The 18,888-nt window shown below is 40.0% G+C and overlaps 2 protein-coding genes across 2 annotated transcripts; both read left to right on the top strand.

The window, feature by feature from the left end:
- Positions 1-1,901: 1,901 nt before the first annotated feature.
- On the top strand, positions 1,902-4,520 carry LOC133973838 (ciliary microtubule inner protein 1-like). Its single transcript, XM_062411907.1, has 4 exons — positions 1,902-2,040; positions 2,587-2,668; positions 2,946-3,044; positions 4,114-4,520. The coding sequence occupies exons 1-4, from the start codon at positions 1,982-1,984 to the stop codon at positions 4,264-4,266; spliced, it is 393 nt and encodes a 130-aa protein (XP_062267891.1). The 5' UTR covers positions 1,902-1,981; the 3' UTR covers positions 4,267-4,520.
- A 910-nt stretch (positions 4,521-5,430) lies between these two features.
- Positions 5,431-14,681, top strand: chmp4ba (charged multivesicular body protein 4Ba). Its single transcript, XM_062409149.1, has 5 exons — positions 5,431-5,788; positions 11,534-11,711; positions 11,960-12,074; positions 12,287-12,413; positions 12,508-14,681. Exons 1-5 carry the CDS (start codon positions 5,605-5,607, stop codon positions 12,567-12,569), a joined length of 666 nt encoding a protein of 221 aa, XP_062265133.1. The 5' UTR covers positions 5,431-5,604; the 3' UTR covers positions 12,570-14,681.
- The last annotated feature ends 4,207 nt before the right edge of the window (positions 14,682-18,888 follow it).

Raw genomic sequence — 18,888 nt, 5'->3', positions numbered from 1 at the left:
TTGTAGGTTTTGCAGCTGCTGCGGGACCGAGCTGAGAGAATACGATTAAAGGACGGAGGTTTCGGATGCACACCTGATCAGATTTCTTGACTTTGTCCAAAAAGTTATTATATTTAATTCATCATCATCAATTAGAACCTCAGAGTAGAGAGTAAACCTCCTCTGAGGCCCAAAAGTCTCCTTATGAAAACAGATAATTGCACTGAAAACAATTAAACTCCTGATAACATTTGACCAAAATCTGTATTTTTCCTCTTCTGTTTTATCACTAATCATCGTTTCTTTAGTGTGGATCATATAAAGTCAGTTTTTCTGCCGCAACTGAGAAAAGAAACACGTGTGAACAAAATCAAAGTTCTGAAAGACAGAGAACAGGAGAGAGAGAAAGTTGTGGGTTTAGGGAAAGTTGTGTGTCTTTCTGCATCGATCTGGTCTCTGCAGTGTGTTTTTTCAAATCAAACAGCAGCAGATGAGGTAACAGGTCCTGGTGAAACCTGATAACACACAGAGAAAATACGTCATGCCTGTAGTTCTTGCACATGAGCACAAACAGTGAGTGAAAGTTACCACAGTCAGAAAAGAACCTGCTCCAGTCTGGATCGTCCTCGTCCAGGTTTGGAAGAGTTCAGGACATCATCAGCATTATCTGTCGGGAAAATACTTACATTTAAAATACTGTCAGAAATAGTTTTGTTAAAAATCTGGGACACTGATCACTAGCAAATATCACATCGGTTAAGATTTGAGATTAAAACGATTGCATGCAACTAATACAGATGGAGGGTGAAATGATGAAAGGATGAATGCTGTAGACGGATCAGAGCTGAAGATAAAAGGAGACGTTTGTGGTCACGTGCCAGCAGGTGGCGCTAAGATGGTCGTGAACCAGGAGGGTCTAGACTACTAGAGGAAAAATATTTAATATGATTACCTAAATACTTTTTTACTGACCTTGAATAGAGACTTTCTATTTAAATAAAGTTTTAGGCTTCACCTCTTCCACTGTTCTAAGTTTCCTTTACTAACAGGGATAGGTTATTTTCATTTTACTGTTATGAAGTGTTGATGTGTTATTTGTCAAATAAGTGAATAATGGAAACAAGGACAAGTTCTTCATACAATATTAACACACACAGACCAAACCTTTATTCTTTACTTGATTTAATACATATTTCAATTACCTTAAGAACATGAGTCAGTGAATTAAATGTGGCTGAAGAGCAGGAAGTTGAAGATGTGATCCTGACTGATAGTTATTATTAATACAGGTCCTCTTCCATCCCCTTTGACAACAACAATATGAACATTTAGTTATTTTAAACAAACTGTGAAGACATTCAGAGCTGTACCAAAGACTGATGGAGTCAAGATTCCCTTCATTAGAGCGCCACCATGTGGCTCTGCAATATAATGCAGTCTGGACGGTGTAACCAAAAGATGTATGTTTTCAATGTTACTGAGGTTCAGTAAGAGGTGTCACCGGTTGATGACTGAAAAAATAAAATTATCTAAATGTGGTTTAGTTGTGGTTTTCTAATGGTCCTCTGAAATCCTCCATTAGAGGAAATAGTGGATGAAAATAAATGTAAACATATATTTGATATTAATATATATTGTTTGTTCTCTAGTGTCATGTGGAGGTTTACAATCATCTCACTGTGCTGTGTTAGCAGACTTTGTCCTAATTAGAGCAACAACACGCAAGACTGAAAACACATAGTTGACCCAGAGACCCTCCAGTCACACTATCACTGTGGTAACACAAACACACACACACACATACACACACACACACACTGGATGGAGGGGAGATATGTGTGCATGAGAGAATTTCCTCTCCATGACGACAGTAAACAGGTCTGACAGTGTGGCTTACACACAGGTGAAACATTAGCCAGGCAGAGAGAGAGACACCACAGACACACACACACAGACACATACATAGACACACACACAGAAACACACACGCTGGTCAGGATAGATGGCGGAGTCAAAGCGTATATCTGAACCCATCAACTTTGTGCATCAGGATGAAATCTGGTAAAATCTTGATCAATCTTTTCACACAGTTGTGTGTTTGTGTTTGTGTCACGTGCTGATCAACAACATGTGTTGCATGTTGATCAGAGCATCTTGATGTTGATTGGATGTTTGAAACTGGGGATCATTGTTATTTCCTCTATTCACATCTTTTTTTACAGATATTCATGTAAAACAAAATTACTTTTTCCTCAAAGACACATAAACTATAATAGATCAAACTTTACATACACTGCTGTAAGAGTCGACTGTTGTTGAGAAAAGTTCTTTTTTTTAATAAATGCGATTCAATGTTTTAATGATTGTTGTGTTAATAAGATACAACAACTTAATGTGGAAAATAATATTTTGGAAGAAATGAAGATTAAAGATATAATTAAAAAAAAATCTTTCAAAACTGAATAATATCATAAATCTTTTAGAAAGTCGTCTCACCACAACGACAAACTGCCAACATGTCTTTTCATGGTTACTGCACTATGTTGCCATCAGGGGTAACAGCCTGTGTGTGGGTGTCTGTACGTGTGTGTGTGTGTGTGTGCACAGGAAAGCACACGTTAACATGGAGAAGGATTCAGCTGAAATCTGGCCCAACAGGTGGGGCTTCCTGACTGAGGTTTACAAAGAGGTACTCATACACCCCAAAACACCCACACACACACAGTCACACTGACCCACACGGGTGCAGATACACACGTGGGCTGACACACACATAAAGAAATCCTAAGAAGAGGAAACAAAATAATATTGAGATATTTTGAAAGAGACAATTAAAGTAACAATACAACAATTTGTATGTACTATGTTACATGTACAAGTTCTGTATTCAAAAGTCAAGTTGCTTAAGTATTGTAGGACTTTATTAACTTTATATAATTATTATTATAAACTTTCCCCTTACAAAGTACAAGCTGGAGAATGTGAAGCTGAAAACAAGTTTCCGAGTGGAGCCTCCTCTTCACCTGGTCCCACTGCCTGAGACCCCCCCTGAAAAATCCATCCAGGTGGGACATCTGTCCATCTATCTATCTATCTGCCTGTCTGTCTGTCTGTCTGTCTGTCTGTCTGTCTGTCTGTCTGTCTGTCTGTCTGTCTGTCTGTCTATCTATCTATCTATCTATCTATGTATCTATCTATCTATCCATCCATCCATCTATGTATCTATCTATCTATCTATCTATCTATCTATCTATCTATCTATCTATCTATCTATCTATCTATCTATCTATCTATCTATCTATCTATCTATCTATCTATCTATCTATCTATCTATCTATCTATCTATCTATCTATCTATCTATCTATCTATATATCTATATATCTATATATATATATATCCATCCATCTATGTATCTATCATCTATCTTTCTATCCATCATCTATCTTTCTATCATCTGTCTGTCTGTCTGTCTGTCTGTCTGTCTGTCTGTCTGTCTGTCTGTCTGTCTGTCTGTCTGTCTGTCTGTCTGTCTATCTATCTATCTATCTATCTATAGATATATATATATATCCATCCATCTATGTATCTATCTATCCATCCATCTATGTATCTATCTATCTATCTATCTATCTATATATATATATATATATATATATATATATATATATATATATCTATCATCTATCTTTCTAACCATCATCTATCTTTCTATCATCTGTCTGTCTGTCTGTCTGTCTGTCTATCTATCTATCCATCTATCCATCTATCTATGTATCTATCTATCTATAGATATATATATATATATCCATCCATCTATCTATCTATCTATCTATCTATCTATCTATCTATCTATATATATATATATATATATCCATCCATCTATGTATCTATCATCTATCTTTCTATCCATCATCTATCCATCTATCCATCTGTCTGTCTGTCTGTCTGTCTGTCTGTCTGTCCGTCTGTCTGTCTGTCTGTCTGTCTGTCTGTCTGTCTATCTATCTATCCATCTATCTATGTATCTATGTATCTATATATCTATGAATGAATATATCTATCTATCTATCTATCTATCTATCTATCTATCTATCTATGCATTTCTAAACTTTCCCCCTGTTTCACTCCTCCAGGTTGGCCCCTCCCCTCCAGTCCCTCAGACAACTCAGGCTCTGATTGGCTGGCGTTCCGGCCGCTCCCATCTGCAACTGGAGAGGTACGGCCCGGTGCATCATGGGAGACGTAGTCTTCTGAAGGAGCTGGGCTGGCCTCTCGACGCTTGCTGAGTGGATGATTCCCCTAGTGGTCACTACTGCTCCTTGATGCTGCCTCAATAATCAATAATTATCAGTATGTATTATTATTGAATGTAGATTAAAAACACTTAGGGACATTAATATGAAGGAGACTGTGTTAAGATGGTGGAAGTTCTTCACTCTCTAACTGGATCTTGACTTTTAAACATAATCATAACACTATTATTAACTATTAAAATGTGTGCATTGTGTAATTATACAAAATACAGTATTTCTAGATATGATTATTGTCTTTTTTACTTTTTCTTACACTTAATGCAATATTATATATATTATCAATATTAGTATTATCAATATTAATATTATAGAAACCTTATTATTTAACATAATCCATGATTCTTTTGTTTACACATTGGTAACCTTGTGTGATGGTGGCAAATAAAAAACTAAATCATAAGCGTCTTTAGAAATTATAAGAATTATTTAATATATTATTTTATTTTATATTAAATTATAATATAGTGTATGATATGAAATGATATGATATTTTATATTTTCTGACATTGATAAATAGAAATGTTTGGCAGAAGATAGAAGATATAAACTTTAATATGACTAATGGTAAAAATTGGTGATAGCGAAATGAAGCTTCATGGTGCTTCATTTGCAAAACAGGCAGAGTGATTATAATGAAACCATGGCTTTGGTGTGTGAAGCTTTAAATTTAATAAATTAATGAATGATGTTTGTGATGCCAACACATAAATTATGAACTTATTAATATGCTGTCTGTCTGTCTTTATGATACAATGGCGGGGTCAAAAGGGAAACACATTGGGCAGAGGGTTGTGATGTGATTGTGCTTGTGTTACTAGAGAAAAAATGTAACACGTAAGTATATGGTCATTTTATATTTTTTTATTTAAAATATTCAACTTTTCCAGAGTGCTGGGCTTCAAGCATAAACTCGCGAGGGTTTGACGTCATCAACACAAGCTTCACAAACCTCTTCCTGGTTTCACTCGACACGCGCTGCGAAGCCTCGACCCGGAAGCACACGTCAGTACTTAATATAAATGTTTGGCAGAAGATAGAAGATTAATAACATGAATATGACTAATGGTCAAAACCCCCTGAAGCCTTCGTGGCGCGGTCACGCCTGAGTTACGTAACAGCGCTGACGTAATGACATCACGAGGCCTGTCTGCAAAGCGGAAGTGAGGAGGAAAACAACAGCGGCGGCGGCGGCGTCGACTCTCGGTAGTTGAGCTAAAAGGGAGAAACCCTCGCGGGACACGTCGACTTCACGGTTCCGTTCAAGTGCCTTAGGTTAGTTTACGGTGAGTTCCAGAGGTTCCGGTTTTCACGATGTCGTTAATCGCGAAGATCTTCGGCGGCGGTGGGAAAGGTGGGAAGGCGCCCACCACCCAGGACGCGATCCAGCGGCTCCGGGAGACCGAGGAGATGTTGTCCAAGAAGCAGGACTTCCTCGAGAAGAAGATCGACCTGGAGCTGGCGACGGCCAAGAAGTACGGCACGAAAAACAAGCGAGGTGAGGCGGGCAGCTACCGGAGTGCTTATGAGCCACGGCGCGCTGGGACAAGCCCGACGAGTTCCGCGGTGTGTTAGCTCGTCGGGGCTAGCTCCCGGGAGCTAACAGGGAAGTTTGCTCACCTGAAGTGTGACGAGACATGTTTAAATGTCTCATCTGAGGACAGCAGCCGTGCGATCAGACCCGGGACCAGCCACACGACTCACAGTGTGGACACATGGGACGATCACAGGGGGCTGGGGGCCTTTTAAACTTCACTTTAGTCACGTAATACACATTAAAAGTTATTCAGAACTTACATTTTACTTACAGCCGTCGTGTTTATAGATTGTTTTCTTACTACGAGCAGTGGTATTAGTTATAAACTGTGTGGTTATAGAACTAGAGATCCGATGTCGAGTATAAATCAGATAATTGGGATAATTGAGAGGAGATAATTGGGTGAAAGGATCTATTGGAGGAAATTTAACGTAATATAATCCTTGTGATGTTTTCACTAGTGTATTTTGTCTAAATTGTACCAGTTGTTGTCGTCTTGTTGTATTTACTCTGGATTCGGGTCCTGTCTACGGACGCAGCCGTGTTTTTGACAGTAGTCCAGCCCATGACAACTGAAGCCACCACAGGTTCTGCTTCTTATTTGGAAGGGGAGGGGTGTTCAGCTGCAACGGGAAACCTCACCACTAGATGTCACTAAACTCCACACACTGAACCTTTAAGGTCATTAATCCATCTTAATCAATCACCACCCCGTGAGATAGATTTTATATTAGTTGTTTGCTCTGTGAAAAGTGACGTCAGGTCGGCTTATCTTTCGTCTGACAGGTACATGGTACTGGCATGGGCTGGGACCAGTATACGACTTTACAATCCACGGCAGATTAAAGTTTACGCCACATCAAGTGTAAATGTTCTCATTCAGGTGGCTCTGACATGATATCGAGGCAGAGCGTTGATCTCCTGAGTCACAGCAGCATTGTCTCAAGACCTGAAACACAGAAGAATGTAATGTGCCACAGTGTTAGGTGACACCTGCAGCTACCTGGAGTGTGCACACGGCCAAGCCTCAATAATAAAAGAAGCTCAGGTGCGTTGGAGTTATCAACCACTTAGATCTTTAGATGACTCTAATAGTCAGGCAGGTGATATTAATAAATATTAAAAAGATAAAAAAGAATACTGTTCTCTAGGTTTTACAGTTTCTTGAGTCGCGTACCTTGCATCGGTTAATTTGTCTGTCTGTGGTTTGACTTTCAGGAAATCGATACAAACCCGTTTCCTCCACCAAGGAAGTTGTGTTTTTATTTCCCTCTGTGTTTGTCTGTTGCGTAATTGCATTAAACAAAACTTTTTGTGAAGGTGCAAATCACAACGGAAAAAATTGTGCATGTTTAGGGGACTTATGTCTATGATTGTGTATAATGTTGTACCAGTTGCTTAACTTCACAGGGACTATTCGCCCGGGTGGAGTTATGCCCTTGTCTGTCTGAGTGCTGTTCTAGTTGATGCAGTCACAGGCTGAAAGCATTGCGGTCTTTGCTGTGGTATTGTCATTTGCCAGTTACATCTTGACTCCATTCAGCAGCTTTGTTTTCCCTGTAGGGCACCGTGTGTTACTTCTTCCTTCTGCATATTGAGATCGGATCCCAGTGTGATAATAAGGCAGAGTTTCAGTGCACAGCATAAATGTTAACATGTGATTTAATGTGTTTCTCTATATAAACATCTCCACCGGTTGTTAGTGGAGTACGAGGCTCTGCCTGGAGACATTTAAATGATGCAGGAAAAGCTTTGTCATGCTGGACAGGCTTTCTCCCTGCATTAGCATTGCACTGTATCACTAATGTCATTTGTTATGTTTGATTGAGTGATCAAACCAGTCTGTGATATTGTAAAGCATTTACTGTACATGTGGGCTGACGTGTGACCGACTGTGCAGAGTAGGGCCAAAATGTGTTTTCAGGAGTTTATCAGCAGAATCAAAAAAACATTCTTCGAGAAATCTCTTGTTAGTTTGGATCTGGTTCCAAAGCAGAGCAGAACTCCGTGGTGGTCCTGGTAGCGGTCCAGGATGCACACAGCCTCTCAGCCGGTGCATGCTGGGATATCCCCTCATAACCATGAACAGAATTATAGGCGATTATGATCAGTCAAGGCCCCTTACGCTTGTTAGAGAGGCAGAGGTACCACAGCGGGTCCTGTCAAATAAAAGAAACAACTAAAAACTTCTCTGGTGGAAGGATGGGACACGGGCCGAGAAAGAATCTACCACTCTATGGGGCGGTTCAGGGGCTTTGTCACTTTCTACAACATTGTGCGACAGGACGACTGTGGGGCAGTGGCAGAGGAATGCACTTTACTAAATGCCATTCTAGTTTTAGCTGCTGTTGGCAGGACTTGTCCTCCTAACTTTAGTGAGTCAACCCTCTTAAGATTAAGCAGCAGGTCTTTTTCCCGACTGACAAAGCAGGAACTGGATGCCTCGACATTACATTCCTTCAGCTGCGGCTCAGGCTGTGGTCCGGCTTTTAAATTGGCTTTTCAGTGACACAGCACTTGCCATCACCCACCAGCAGAGGAGAGAGAACCATTTGATGTATTTGTTAAGTGTGGGTGGTGTTAGTGGTCTGTGAGAGCTCGGCATAACTGTGCCACAGCCCAGCACTTCTGTTATGTTTCGATTTAAGATAGTTTTAACAAGTAAGAAAGAAGAAATCAGAACATGTATGAAGTCACACAATGTTCTCTGACAAATCAAGGAAAGTTTTATGTTATGCGCTCTACAGGGTGCCGTCGCAGGATACATAATTCACCACAAAGGGAATTACCAAAGAGTTCACACTTTGTTCGGTTGGATAAAAGCTACTCTGATATTTTTGGCCACAGTATTCGAAGCATGCACATATGACACTGTACTTTCCAGCTGCAGTTTGCTGAGAGATCCACGACGCAGCCACAGAACCTGATTTTCAACATAGTCCTTCCCTGTCACTTGTTGTCCCGCTAGCTGGCCGACAATTGATATGCACGCAATCCATACATGTTTGTAGTAAACATACCACACCTATAAGAGCATCTGCATACTGGGTCTTTTCAGGGCTTGTTGTGTCTATATTTTACAACCATTCTTTACATTCTTTGCGTATTTTTCACCTCAGCTATTTTAGCTTTGTGTATAATTTTCCACCCTGAGTTCTCCTCCTAACTACGGGAAGCAGTTGGTAAACAACAGGAGAAAGAAATTATGGTGAGGAAATGACGATGTAACTGCTCATACAGCATTTGCCGTTAAACAGCACATGTCGTAACATGTCTTCATATTTCTCATGCCATAGATAAATCCTTTTAAGTTCATGGATTCAATTCTCCAGAGTGACAGTAACACTGATCAGGATTCATGCAGCTCTGACTTTTCCTTTTAGCAGAGTTCTCGGAAGCGACATCCCATAAAACTTTCTGTAAAACAAGTTGTGCGTCTGTAAACACCGAGACCGTGAGTGCTTAGTAATTCCTCTGGAAAGCGGCTCTGCAATCCAAATAATCTGATCGTCATTTGCGTGATGTTGGGTAACAATGTTATCAGTCCAGGAATAGAGCCAGGCCTTGATATAATCGAATTAAACTGCAACTGTCAGCTGCAGGCTGGCTCCTGGTGGACCAGACCAGCCACATGCAGCTGTTTAGATAAAGGTGTGTGTGTGTGTGTGTGTGTGCTGCACTGCTAACAACATGCTAAAATGACATTGGTAACATGCTGATTTTAAAGGGGAACCGATATTGTCATGATCTTAGTTAGGTGTGTTATCGTGTTAAGATCATCAGCACAACCTCAGAGTACAGGTGCAGTATTTGGCCATCAATCAAATAGTTAGCTGTAATATCCTTTTGACCTGTTGATGGCACTACATGAGAAAATAAGTGGTTAGCAAAGTTCATCTAAAGTGTATTTTATTGTTGGACTGATAGATCGACGCTGTCCACGCTATAGACACACCGCTGGCAAGGCCTCAAGTTTCTGTGTTCTTACCGTTGTCACTTTTTTATCATTAAGTAAATTCAATCTTGTGTCCTCATGGCACAAAGCACTGACTGACCATTGACCAACATCAGTGAGATAAGATCTGCCTTAAGATCTGGAGAATGTCCCATCTACTAACGCGGAGAAGGCTGCGTTTATGGCCTACACTTTTGGAAAGCTGCCGTGTCGCCTTTCTTATGTCTATTTAAAGTTTATGTCCCAAATTCCACAAAGACGGTTTCTTGTTTACCTGGGTGTGTCAAAAGGATTGAGGGGTTAATAGAGAAAAGATCATTTGGATAGAGAAACTGTTGCTGTGGTATCTAAAGCAATTCCTTATAGCTGTGCATGTACGTTTAAATGTTTATGCTGTATTTCCAGTTATAAAGTATCTGAGTCAGATAACAGCTGGACTTCTCACAGCCGGACCATCTCCACTGTAGGTCAGGAGTCATTTCACTTCCCTCTTTCTGCTCACGAGGGGGGGACAGCAAGTATGAAATATCCTAACCTTAAACAAAAACAATTCTTAATCTGAGCCTGATATACATTTTGATCTTTCAAAATCTAAACCTGTTTCTATAATCCTCCAATCTAGTCTGAACCGTAGTCCACACACGTTTATTGTACAGATCTCACTCTTCACATATGACTCAGCAGGTTTCTGTCACCAGCTCCCTTGATGAGGGGAGTTTTCCTTGTTGGCACCTGAGGGGAATTCCCTGTGACCTGGTTTTGTAATTGGTGTTGTAACTATGCAAAGAGCAGAAACACACTAAACTACTATTCAACATCCAATCTGACAGCGACCTCTCCTCCGGATCTGTCTATCGCAGGTGGTTCGAACCAGAGTAGACTGACCGGCCTAAAACTGGCCGACTGAAGCATGTTGTGTGTTTGGGGCGGCTTGGTCAGGGTTTTATCAGATTAGGAGACTCCTGCTTCATCAGGACAAACACAGCGTCTCAGCAGTTCAATCGTTTCAGCTCATCACGGAGCGAACTGCTGCCGCTGCAGTGAGCGGATCCAAAAGTCCGCCGGAGATAACCTCATCTTCTGGTTTCTGAAATTCAGTATCTGCTCAGTGTCCAGGAGAAATGTTCCAGAAAACGTGTGTCTCTTCCAGCTCTCTCATACTTTTACTGCAAAATCTCTCAACCTTTTACCTGTCATAGAAATTAAAAAAGGTCCAATACTGATGTACAAATATAGATATTAAAATGGGAATGATTCAAAAGATGTCATTATCAAACTTTGATTTAAAAGTTTGCAATGGAGCCTTGATATTTTTACAGTTTAACCATATATTTGATAAAAAGTAACTATAATTGGAAAGGAAACAAAATTTCAACCACACATACATAATTTGAAAATGTAAACATAAATACACATCTGTCACATATGTTAGTAAAGTAAAATTATAATACATTTTAAAAGCTTTGGCAAACATAACCACCGATATGTCCATGAAAGACATTTATCTATTGTCCAAAAAAACAGTTAATTGGTCAAGTACTACCTCGGTAAATATATAAGACGATTTACCAAAGTACATATCAATATTACAAATATAATTAATTGTGACTTTTTTACCAGTGTCAGTCGTGGTTATTAAAGAGGAGAGAATGAGCCCGGTTCAGTCTCAGACGTCTCCGTGTCATCCTCTTCTCCTCAGCAGGAGCAGCTGCTGTCATGTGAACTAACTCTGTCTCTTTCTCTCTGTGCAGGAGCTCTACAGGCCTTGAAGAGAAAAAAGCGTTATGAGAAGCAGCTGGGTCAGATTGACGGGACGTTGTCAACCATCGAGTTCCAGAGAGAGGCGTTGGAGAACGCTAACACCAACACAGAAGTGCTTAAGAACATGGGCTTTGCCGCCAAGGCATTGCAGGGCGCACACCAACACATGTAAGAGACACATTTCCAAAGTTGTTGTGAATTTGCAAAGAATATTCCAAATAGAAAACGAATGCATGAACTCAGATGTCCTTCAAAGTCATGATCTCTACTTTCCGTGTCTCGTCCCTTCCTATTGTCATTCGGTGGTCAAAGAATCTAAATTGACCGTTTATCTACTGTTTTATATAGAGACAAGTTTGTTTTCATGCCTATGTTTACATGTCTTCTGTCTTTCTCTCTGTCTTCCTTATTCACAGGGACATAGACAAAGTAGAAGATTTGATGTCGGACATCACAGACCAGCAGGAATTAGCTCAAGAGATCTCTGATGCCATTTCCAGACCAGTCGGCTTTGGAGAAGAGTTTGATGAGGTGAGAAAATCGAGATATACAAACGTTGTGAAGCCTGAAGTTGAGGTTATCTTCTCCATTTTCTTAAACCAACTAAACCCCCAGTCGGGTGGAGTTCCAGCCGTACCTGAGTGTGATAGGCTGAGAAACATTAAGTCGATTGTTGGAGCTAGGCGGAGGTGAGCGCTCTACAGGTTTCTAGATCATTTACTGATCCTGCTGTGTGTGTTCAGGATGAGCTCATGGCTGAGCTGGAGGATCTGGAACAGGAAGAGCTGGACAAAAATCTTCTGGAAATCCAAGAAACAGACGATGTCCCTCTACCCAGCGTACCATCTACATCTCTCCCTGCAAGACCAGGTACTTCATGGAACTTGCAGAATAGAATTTATTCCACATCACTAACATCGGCCGGAGAAATTAAATTGTATCATCTGTCTCTGTTTATTTTTAGCCAAGAAGAAGGAGGAAGACGAAGACGACTTCTCGGAACTCGAGGCCTGGGCAGCTAACTAAGCTAGCTTGCCATTCCAGCTAGCTAGCGCCCCTCTCCGGTCTGTTTCTGTGCCACCAGACTGGTCCCATTCATCTGGAGGACAGACAGAGACTCTGGGCTTAAAGTCGACATCCCAATATCTAACCATACCCCCCGCCCTGAAGTATGCACTTGTGCTGATGTGAACCCAGGCTGTTCTCTTCAAATTAATGTTATAATAAGAATCTCTTTGCTCCACCTGCACACTCCTCTGTATCTGAAGGGCATCGAGCATGAAAAGTAAATGTCGTGCCCTCGCAGCCTGTGGTTATGATTATCAAAATGCTCTTTTTAAGAAAGAGAGTGCCCGAATGAGCACTTAGGACCGGAGCTTGCAAGTGCATACTTCTAGGGAAGGGTGTGTGGAGGAACACGACAATGCTTGTTTCTGGGAGGAATGTGAAAAAATAATCAAAAGATGTGTGGGAAGAAAAATCTGAAAGACGACGTGACTCAGCCATTTCTCTGCTTCCTGTGCTGTCATGTCTCTGCTCTTCTGAGGTGGTGACCACATCCTCCATCAACACCATCTCTGCTAAATCTCAACAAAAGGATTCATGATGAAAGTGTGGGACTTCCTTATTGAAACGTCACTGTCAAACCACAAAACAACACATCACAGATATGTAACAGTGCAGTAAGACACCTGGTTATTAGAGAATCTGTGAGCCATATCTCGCACTGCCGAAGTGCCCTTGGGCAGCTTCTTGTTTACTTATCTAGGGCCATGTTGGTCCAACCACTTAAAATACTAAAATGTTGTGTGAGGAGAGAGTAAAAATAGATGAAAACGTTTAGAGTACCAGTGATGCCAGTGCTCTGGCTCCACTGATGATCCTTAACCACCATGGTCCCCTTTGCCAAACATTGAAAAAGTGAAAAATGGTTCAGTCACGACTCTCACTGGATATTAGAAGCTTTCAACCTCATTTTTCAAAAGCAACTAATTATCACTGCTAACGTGCTAATGCTCGACTTTGCCAGAGACTTTGGTTTCTAAACTTCAAATCAAGTCGATGACACTGGCAGATAAGAGCAGACTAATTAATAGAGAGAGTCATTTGCTCTGTGAACCTTAAAAAATATCATGAATATTCCACAACAAAAGCAAAAATGAGATAAAATCAAGAAAACTAAATTTCTTGGATAATCCTGTAAAATCCTGATCTGACCCGTGATAACTCCAATAAGATTGATTTTATGAATTTATTATCTAGGTACAAAATCATATTATTTTTATTATATTTGGACAATTTATACATTGCTGTCAAGATGGTGCAGGTACGAGTGGCCGCTAGAGGACACATTACAATGCTTCCGTTTGTGAATTTGAAATTCCCTCGTCTGTGGTTTAACAGTGACGTCTTCTGAGAGAATCCCACACGTGTTGAATTGTAAAGATTCTGGGCGTGAGCGATGTTTCCTCGGCCCCATGACACAGTGACCTCCTGTGATTATCACATCAACTCAAGACGGTGACCTGGATTTCCTTTTTTTTCTTCCTTCTTTTACTATTAACTCACCTGTAGTGAAAAACGTTTGATTTGAACATTGAACAACACACGTGACATGTGTTGGCCCTCATGGAGAAAAGGAGGATTTGAGCGAGTCCAGCTGCTGCTCACCGCCCTGCTACTTATGCTGTAAAGCCACACCCCCCTCCTCCCATCTGCAAACACATTTATGCATGGACGGACTGAGGTCGGCCCAGATCCAACAGCTGGTTGAGTGTGAACATATTTTTAAAAAAGAAGGAGCAATTAAAAACGTTTCTCATTTTTGTAACGCTAAAGTCAGTGGGTCGACCTCAACCCTTTATATTTAACAACAAACTATCGAGAAGAAGTGTAGATATGATGCCAATGGAGTTTGTTTTTCTTTTTCCTGTGTGTGTGTGTTTTGGCTCAAATATTACTCATGTGCTATCTGGCTGTTCAGAACAGTGTGACCAGTAGCCAGTTCTGCTCAGAGCTCTACAAAGGGTTGGACATCGGAGATTGTTTTTCCCCGTGTGGCAACCATGTTGCTCTGTGACTGTTGTCAATGTTGGGTTGTATACACTTTATCTTAATAAAGTTGGGATTTAATGCAAACCTCAGCAGTGTCTTGTATTTACTATCGACTGTACATACAAGGAGAGTCTGGGTTTGGAATGTGACTCTAATGCTGAAGTGCCTGAAGGCTCAATCTGTTGTGTAAGTTTTTTTTTTTTTTTAATTAGACCATGATGCACTGTTTGTATCGGGGCGTGGATATCATGTGAGTGACAGCTTGCTTCGTCCAATGGGTGCAGGTCACAGGTGTAGTTGGGAATGTAGGGTTTTTCATGCTATCAGTCAGGCTCCGCCCCCCGCTCCTTTAAATATGGTTCCGTCTAGTTTTAAATAAAACAAGACTGTCGAACTCGGGTGGGTTTCAATACCATCTCAATCTGTGAACATCTGCAGCTTGGTTCTGTTGAACTGGCAGTAAACTGGTTTTCAGACAACATTCAACAACCATGGGCTCCTCTAAGCAACTGACTATTTTAATAAGTGGAAATTTGAAGTTTGAAGGGTCAGTGGTGCGGCTGTGAACTAAGGGGTAGGTCCAGGAATTTAGTTTTTCCATTTCTATTACATTTTTGTGAATATTTAAGTTCACAGATCTTGACTTTTCACAGTTTAGGATTATGTGTCTGTTAAAAAAAACTTCATTAAGGTTATCAGACCACTTTCTTCTTCCAATTATGTTTCTAGCACAAAGCTGAACAATCGTGTAGGATTGTTCGGCCTTGGCGGAGGAAGTTCCTGAGTGATTGATTGTGGATTCATTAAATACGTGAGATAAAAAAAGGCTTAAATAATTAATACACAGCAGGAGTTTGGCAAAATAATTCAACTTGAGAATTTAAATTTAATTAAAATGTTTCAAATCTGAAAACAAATGACAATGACAGGTTTCCTGCACATGTTCTATGAACACTTGAGTCCACCTCCCTCCAGAGTGTGAGACTCGAACCCAGCACCCGTCAGACTGCTGAGTCGACAACCCGCTGTTGTCCGGACCAAGACGGTTTGAAACATGTTCTTAAATTAGCTGCAGTGTTGAATTTCTGCCAGTGAGCAGAGTTCAGCCTCTTCAACATGAGGCTGTCACTCAGTCCCGGGGTTTCTCGCCTGTTATTCACCCCAGACTTTCATTTCTCTGCTGTACGGAGATATTCATGTCATCCAGTAGCACTGTGCATAATCTTTTATATTGGTTTTGATGCCGCTGGTTGAAGGCGTCATGTAAGTGAGTGTTCTATCATTGAATAATCACCATTTTGAACTGCAACCTGTGATTAAAGCACTAAATTAATAAATGAATGTCCCTGACCCCTGACCCCTGACATCAGCTGCAGATAAACTCTGGAAAACCTGACCACAGAATATTTGAGTCAAAGGACAAAAGCTTATGGTGGTGTATGATTTTAAATATCTTGGAATTCAAACACATGATTAAAAAGGTGCTATCAAATAAACCTCACACACTAAATAACTGAGGCAGCCAAGCTTCTCACACCACGATCTTCTCCCACATATTGTTTCAGGAGCTGCTCACAATCAATCACAAGGTCTCTGAGACCGACAGAGACCCAGGACAAGCTTTAAAACACTCGAGGCCAGGAGATATCATTACTGCAACATGGTACAAATATATAAATACTTGATTTAAATATTTTGCTGATACCTACCTCATCTTTTTCATGGCCCCCATCACTGAGTTAGTTTATAGTGCAGAAGGAGAGTAGCTGTGGGGCCACATAGGAGATTACCAGAGGGAGCAGTGCAGTACAAGTATAAAAGGTTTGGGCCTCCAACTACTGGAATATACATTTAGCTGTTCATTTATTAATAATAGTTATTATCTAACATTTAAGCTCAACCTTAAGATACAGCTAAAAAACAAACTTGTCATATTCCATAATATTTCATGTAATTTGGTTTACATACACATCTTCTCAGGGAGCAGCTGTCCACTCCTCCTGCTACTGATCTTCTGTATTTAAATATTAAAATGTCAGAATTGTTTGTGGAGGCTTGTGTGTGAGGACCTTTACTCTCATTGAGTCTGAGACCAAGGCCGTGATAGAGTTAAGAGAAGGGCAGCAGCTGTGCTCAGTACTGTGGCTTCACGCATTAACATGAACATATAAGACAACACATAGTATTTTTTACACTATGTTGCTTTTTATTGCTGCATTTATTAATGACCTGTTGCATTTAGAATGTATTGTCGTTACATTTACATTAATTTTATTTGTACAGGTTGTGATCCCTACTCTGGTTTGAAATACTGAATATGCTTTATCTGTTCTTCCCTGTTTCCTATGTTTTGAACATCCCGGTGTCCTTTTTAAATTCCTCAACACTTCGAAGCAGAGCACAGCGTAGTTTTACTCATTAAACACTTGTGGGTCCAGTATTACAAAACACTCTCTGTGCGGGGGTCAAACCAGGATTCAAACCAGGTTTGGCTTCAGTTGCAAGAGAGTCATATCTTTTTTGTAGTTTGTAATTCAGCAGCTTTCTATTTAACCAATGTGTCACATTATGTTCCGGTGAACCCTTCTGTAGATTGTGCATATACAAGAATACACTTTGTACTGTTTGTTCAACAATGCAGTTGCATGTGCAAGGAACAAGTCACAGTTCAACATTTATACAATTTAAAAGTACACAGGATATGTGTGGAATAGAATTTCAAAAAGGAGAATTAAATATACAGTTCAGTATTTTTGCAGAAGTTTTTATCTGGTGTAGTGTTTTTAATCTTTATACTATTATTATTTGTATTACTGGCCATAGTGTTTAAATCATAGGTTTGTTAAACAGTTAGTTGGTTTGTATAATGCACATGAATTATAAACAGATATTTGTATATATAGTGGAAAAAATACCTAATGTAATCTACAATAATAAACACTATAAAAAAACATAATAGAACATTTGCCATTATAAACTTACTCTAATTTTATTTTAGAAACATCTGACTACACATCTGTTATATATTTATATTACCAACCAACCTGTTCCAATAGAATGTCTTTTAAGTGTATAATATATGTTGGATAATAATATTTAGATAAGATAGAACTTGTCATACATTAAAAAGCAGCAAAAACAATAGTGGAAGTAATACCTGATGTAATGTACAATATCTGACTGTATGTGTTGTATTAGCAGTGGTCGGAAGTAGCGAAGTAGAAATACTTCGTTACTGTACTAAAGAAGATTTTTCACATATCTGTACTTTACTTGAGTACTGATTTTTCCTGACGACTTTTTACTTTTACTCACTACATTTGAACACAAATATCTGTACTTTCTACTTCGTATATATAAAGAAATGACAATAGGGTATTGTTTAAAATATTTTCTTACTGCTTGTATAACAGAGCACGTCCAGGATCTCCGGGAGAAGACAAACACATTTGAGGAGTAACCAAATATACTCGAGGTGTTTAAGCTGGGCCTGCAACAGGCCTGACCTTTGGGCTGACCTTTTTGTAGGTCTGTTTCTGTATCTGTCTTACATTACATTACATGTCATGCTTTTATCCAAAGCGACTTACATTTTAAGAACACTCATCATTTTATGAGGGGCCATCTAGGGGTTCAGTATCTTGCCATGGACACTTAGGCATGCAGATGGGATAGAGTGGGATTCGAACCGGCAACCTTCTTGTTGCAGAGCACCCGCTCTATCCCCTAGGCCACGCTCTCCCCAGTCTTACCTGCCTGCCTACCTGATAGAACCTTACAGCCCCCTTGTACTCAGGATCTTTGGTTGTATCTGAACTTACCAGCCTGTCAGCACTCTCGGTTTTGTGGCCAATTTAGGTTTTGAACATTTGCTTGGTAAGCTCCTGATTGTGTAAATAAAATTCCATACATGCACTTATCTCCCTACTTTGTGTTCTTGCACACAAGTCCTGCCTCGATCCACTGAACATATCAGAATATGGATTGAATTTTCGAAAGGCTTGTCCGAGTAAATTCCGATGTTGCCATATGTGGAACCTACGTGTGAATCATTTAAGAACAGAAAGTCACAGGTAAAACATTTCCATTTGTTTCTTCTCTGTACTGGCGCTGTGCGGGCTGTTAACAAAAGAGAGACTATCTTATTTTGTGTACTATAACTTGTTTCCCTTTGTTGAGTTATCATAAGGGGCATTGTGTATCATTCCTGCTACTGATGAAAGCTCCATTGTTTAGTGATATTTACAGAATTACACTTTGTAAATATCTAAATTACATTTAGTGGTTATAC

Source organism: Platichthys flesus, chromosome 2 (assembly GCF_949316205.1).
Source record: "Platichthys flesus chromosome 2, fPlaFle2.1, whole genome shotgun sequence".
Classification (NCBI taxonomy): Eukaryota; Metazoa; Chordata; class Actinopteri; order Pleuronectiformes; family Pleuronectidae; genus Platichthys; species Platichthys flesus.
This window is presented reverse-complemented; position numbering and strand designations above follow the sequence as displayed.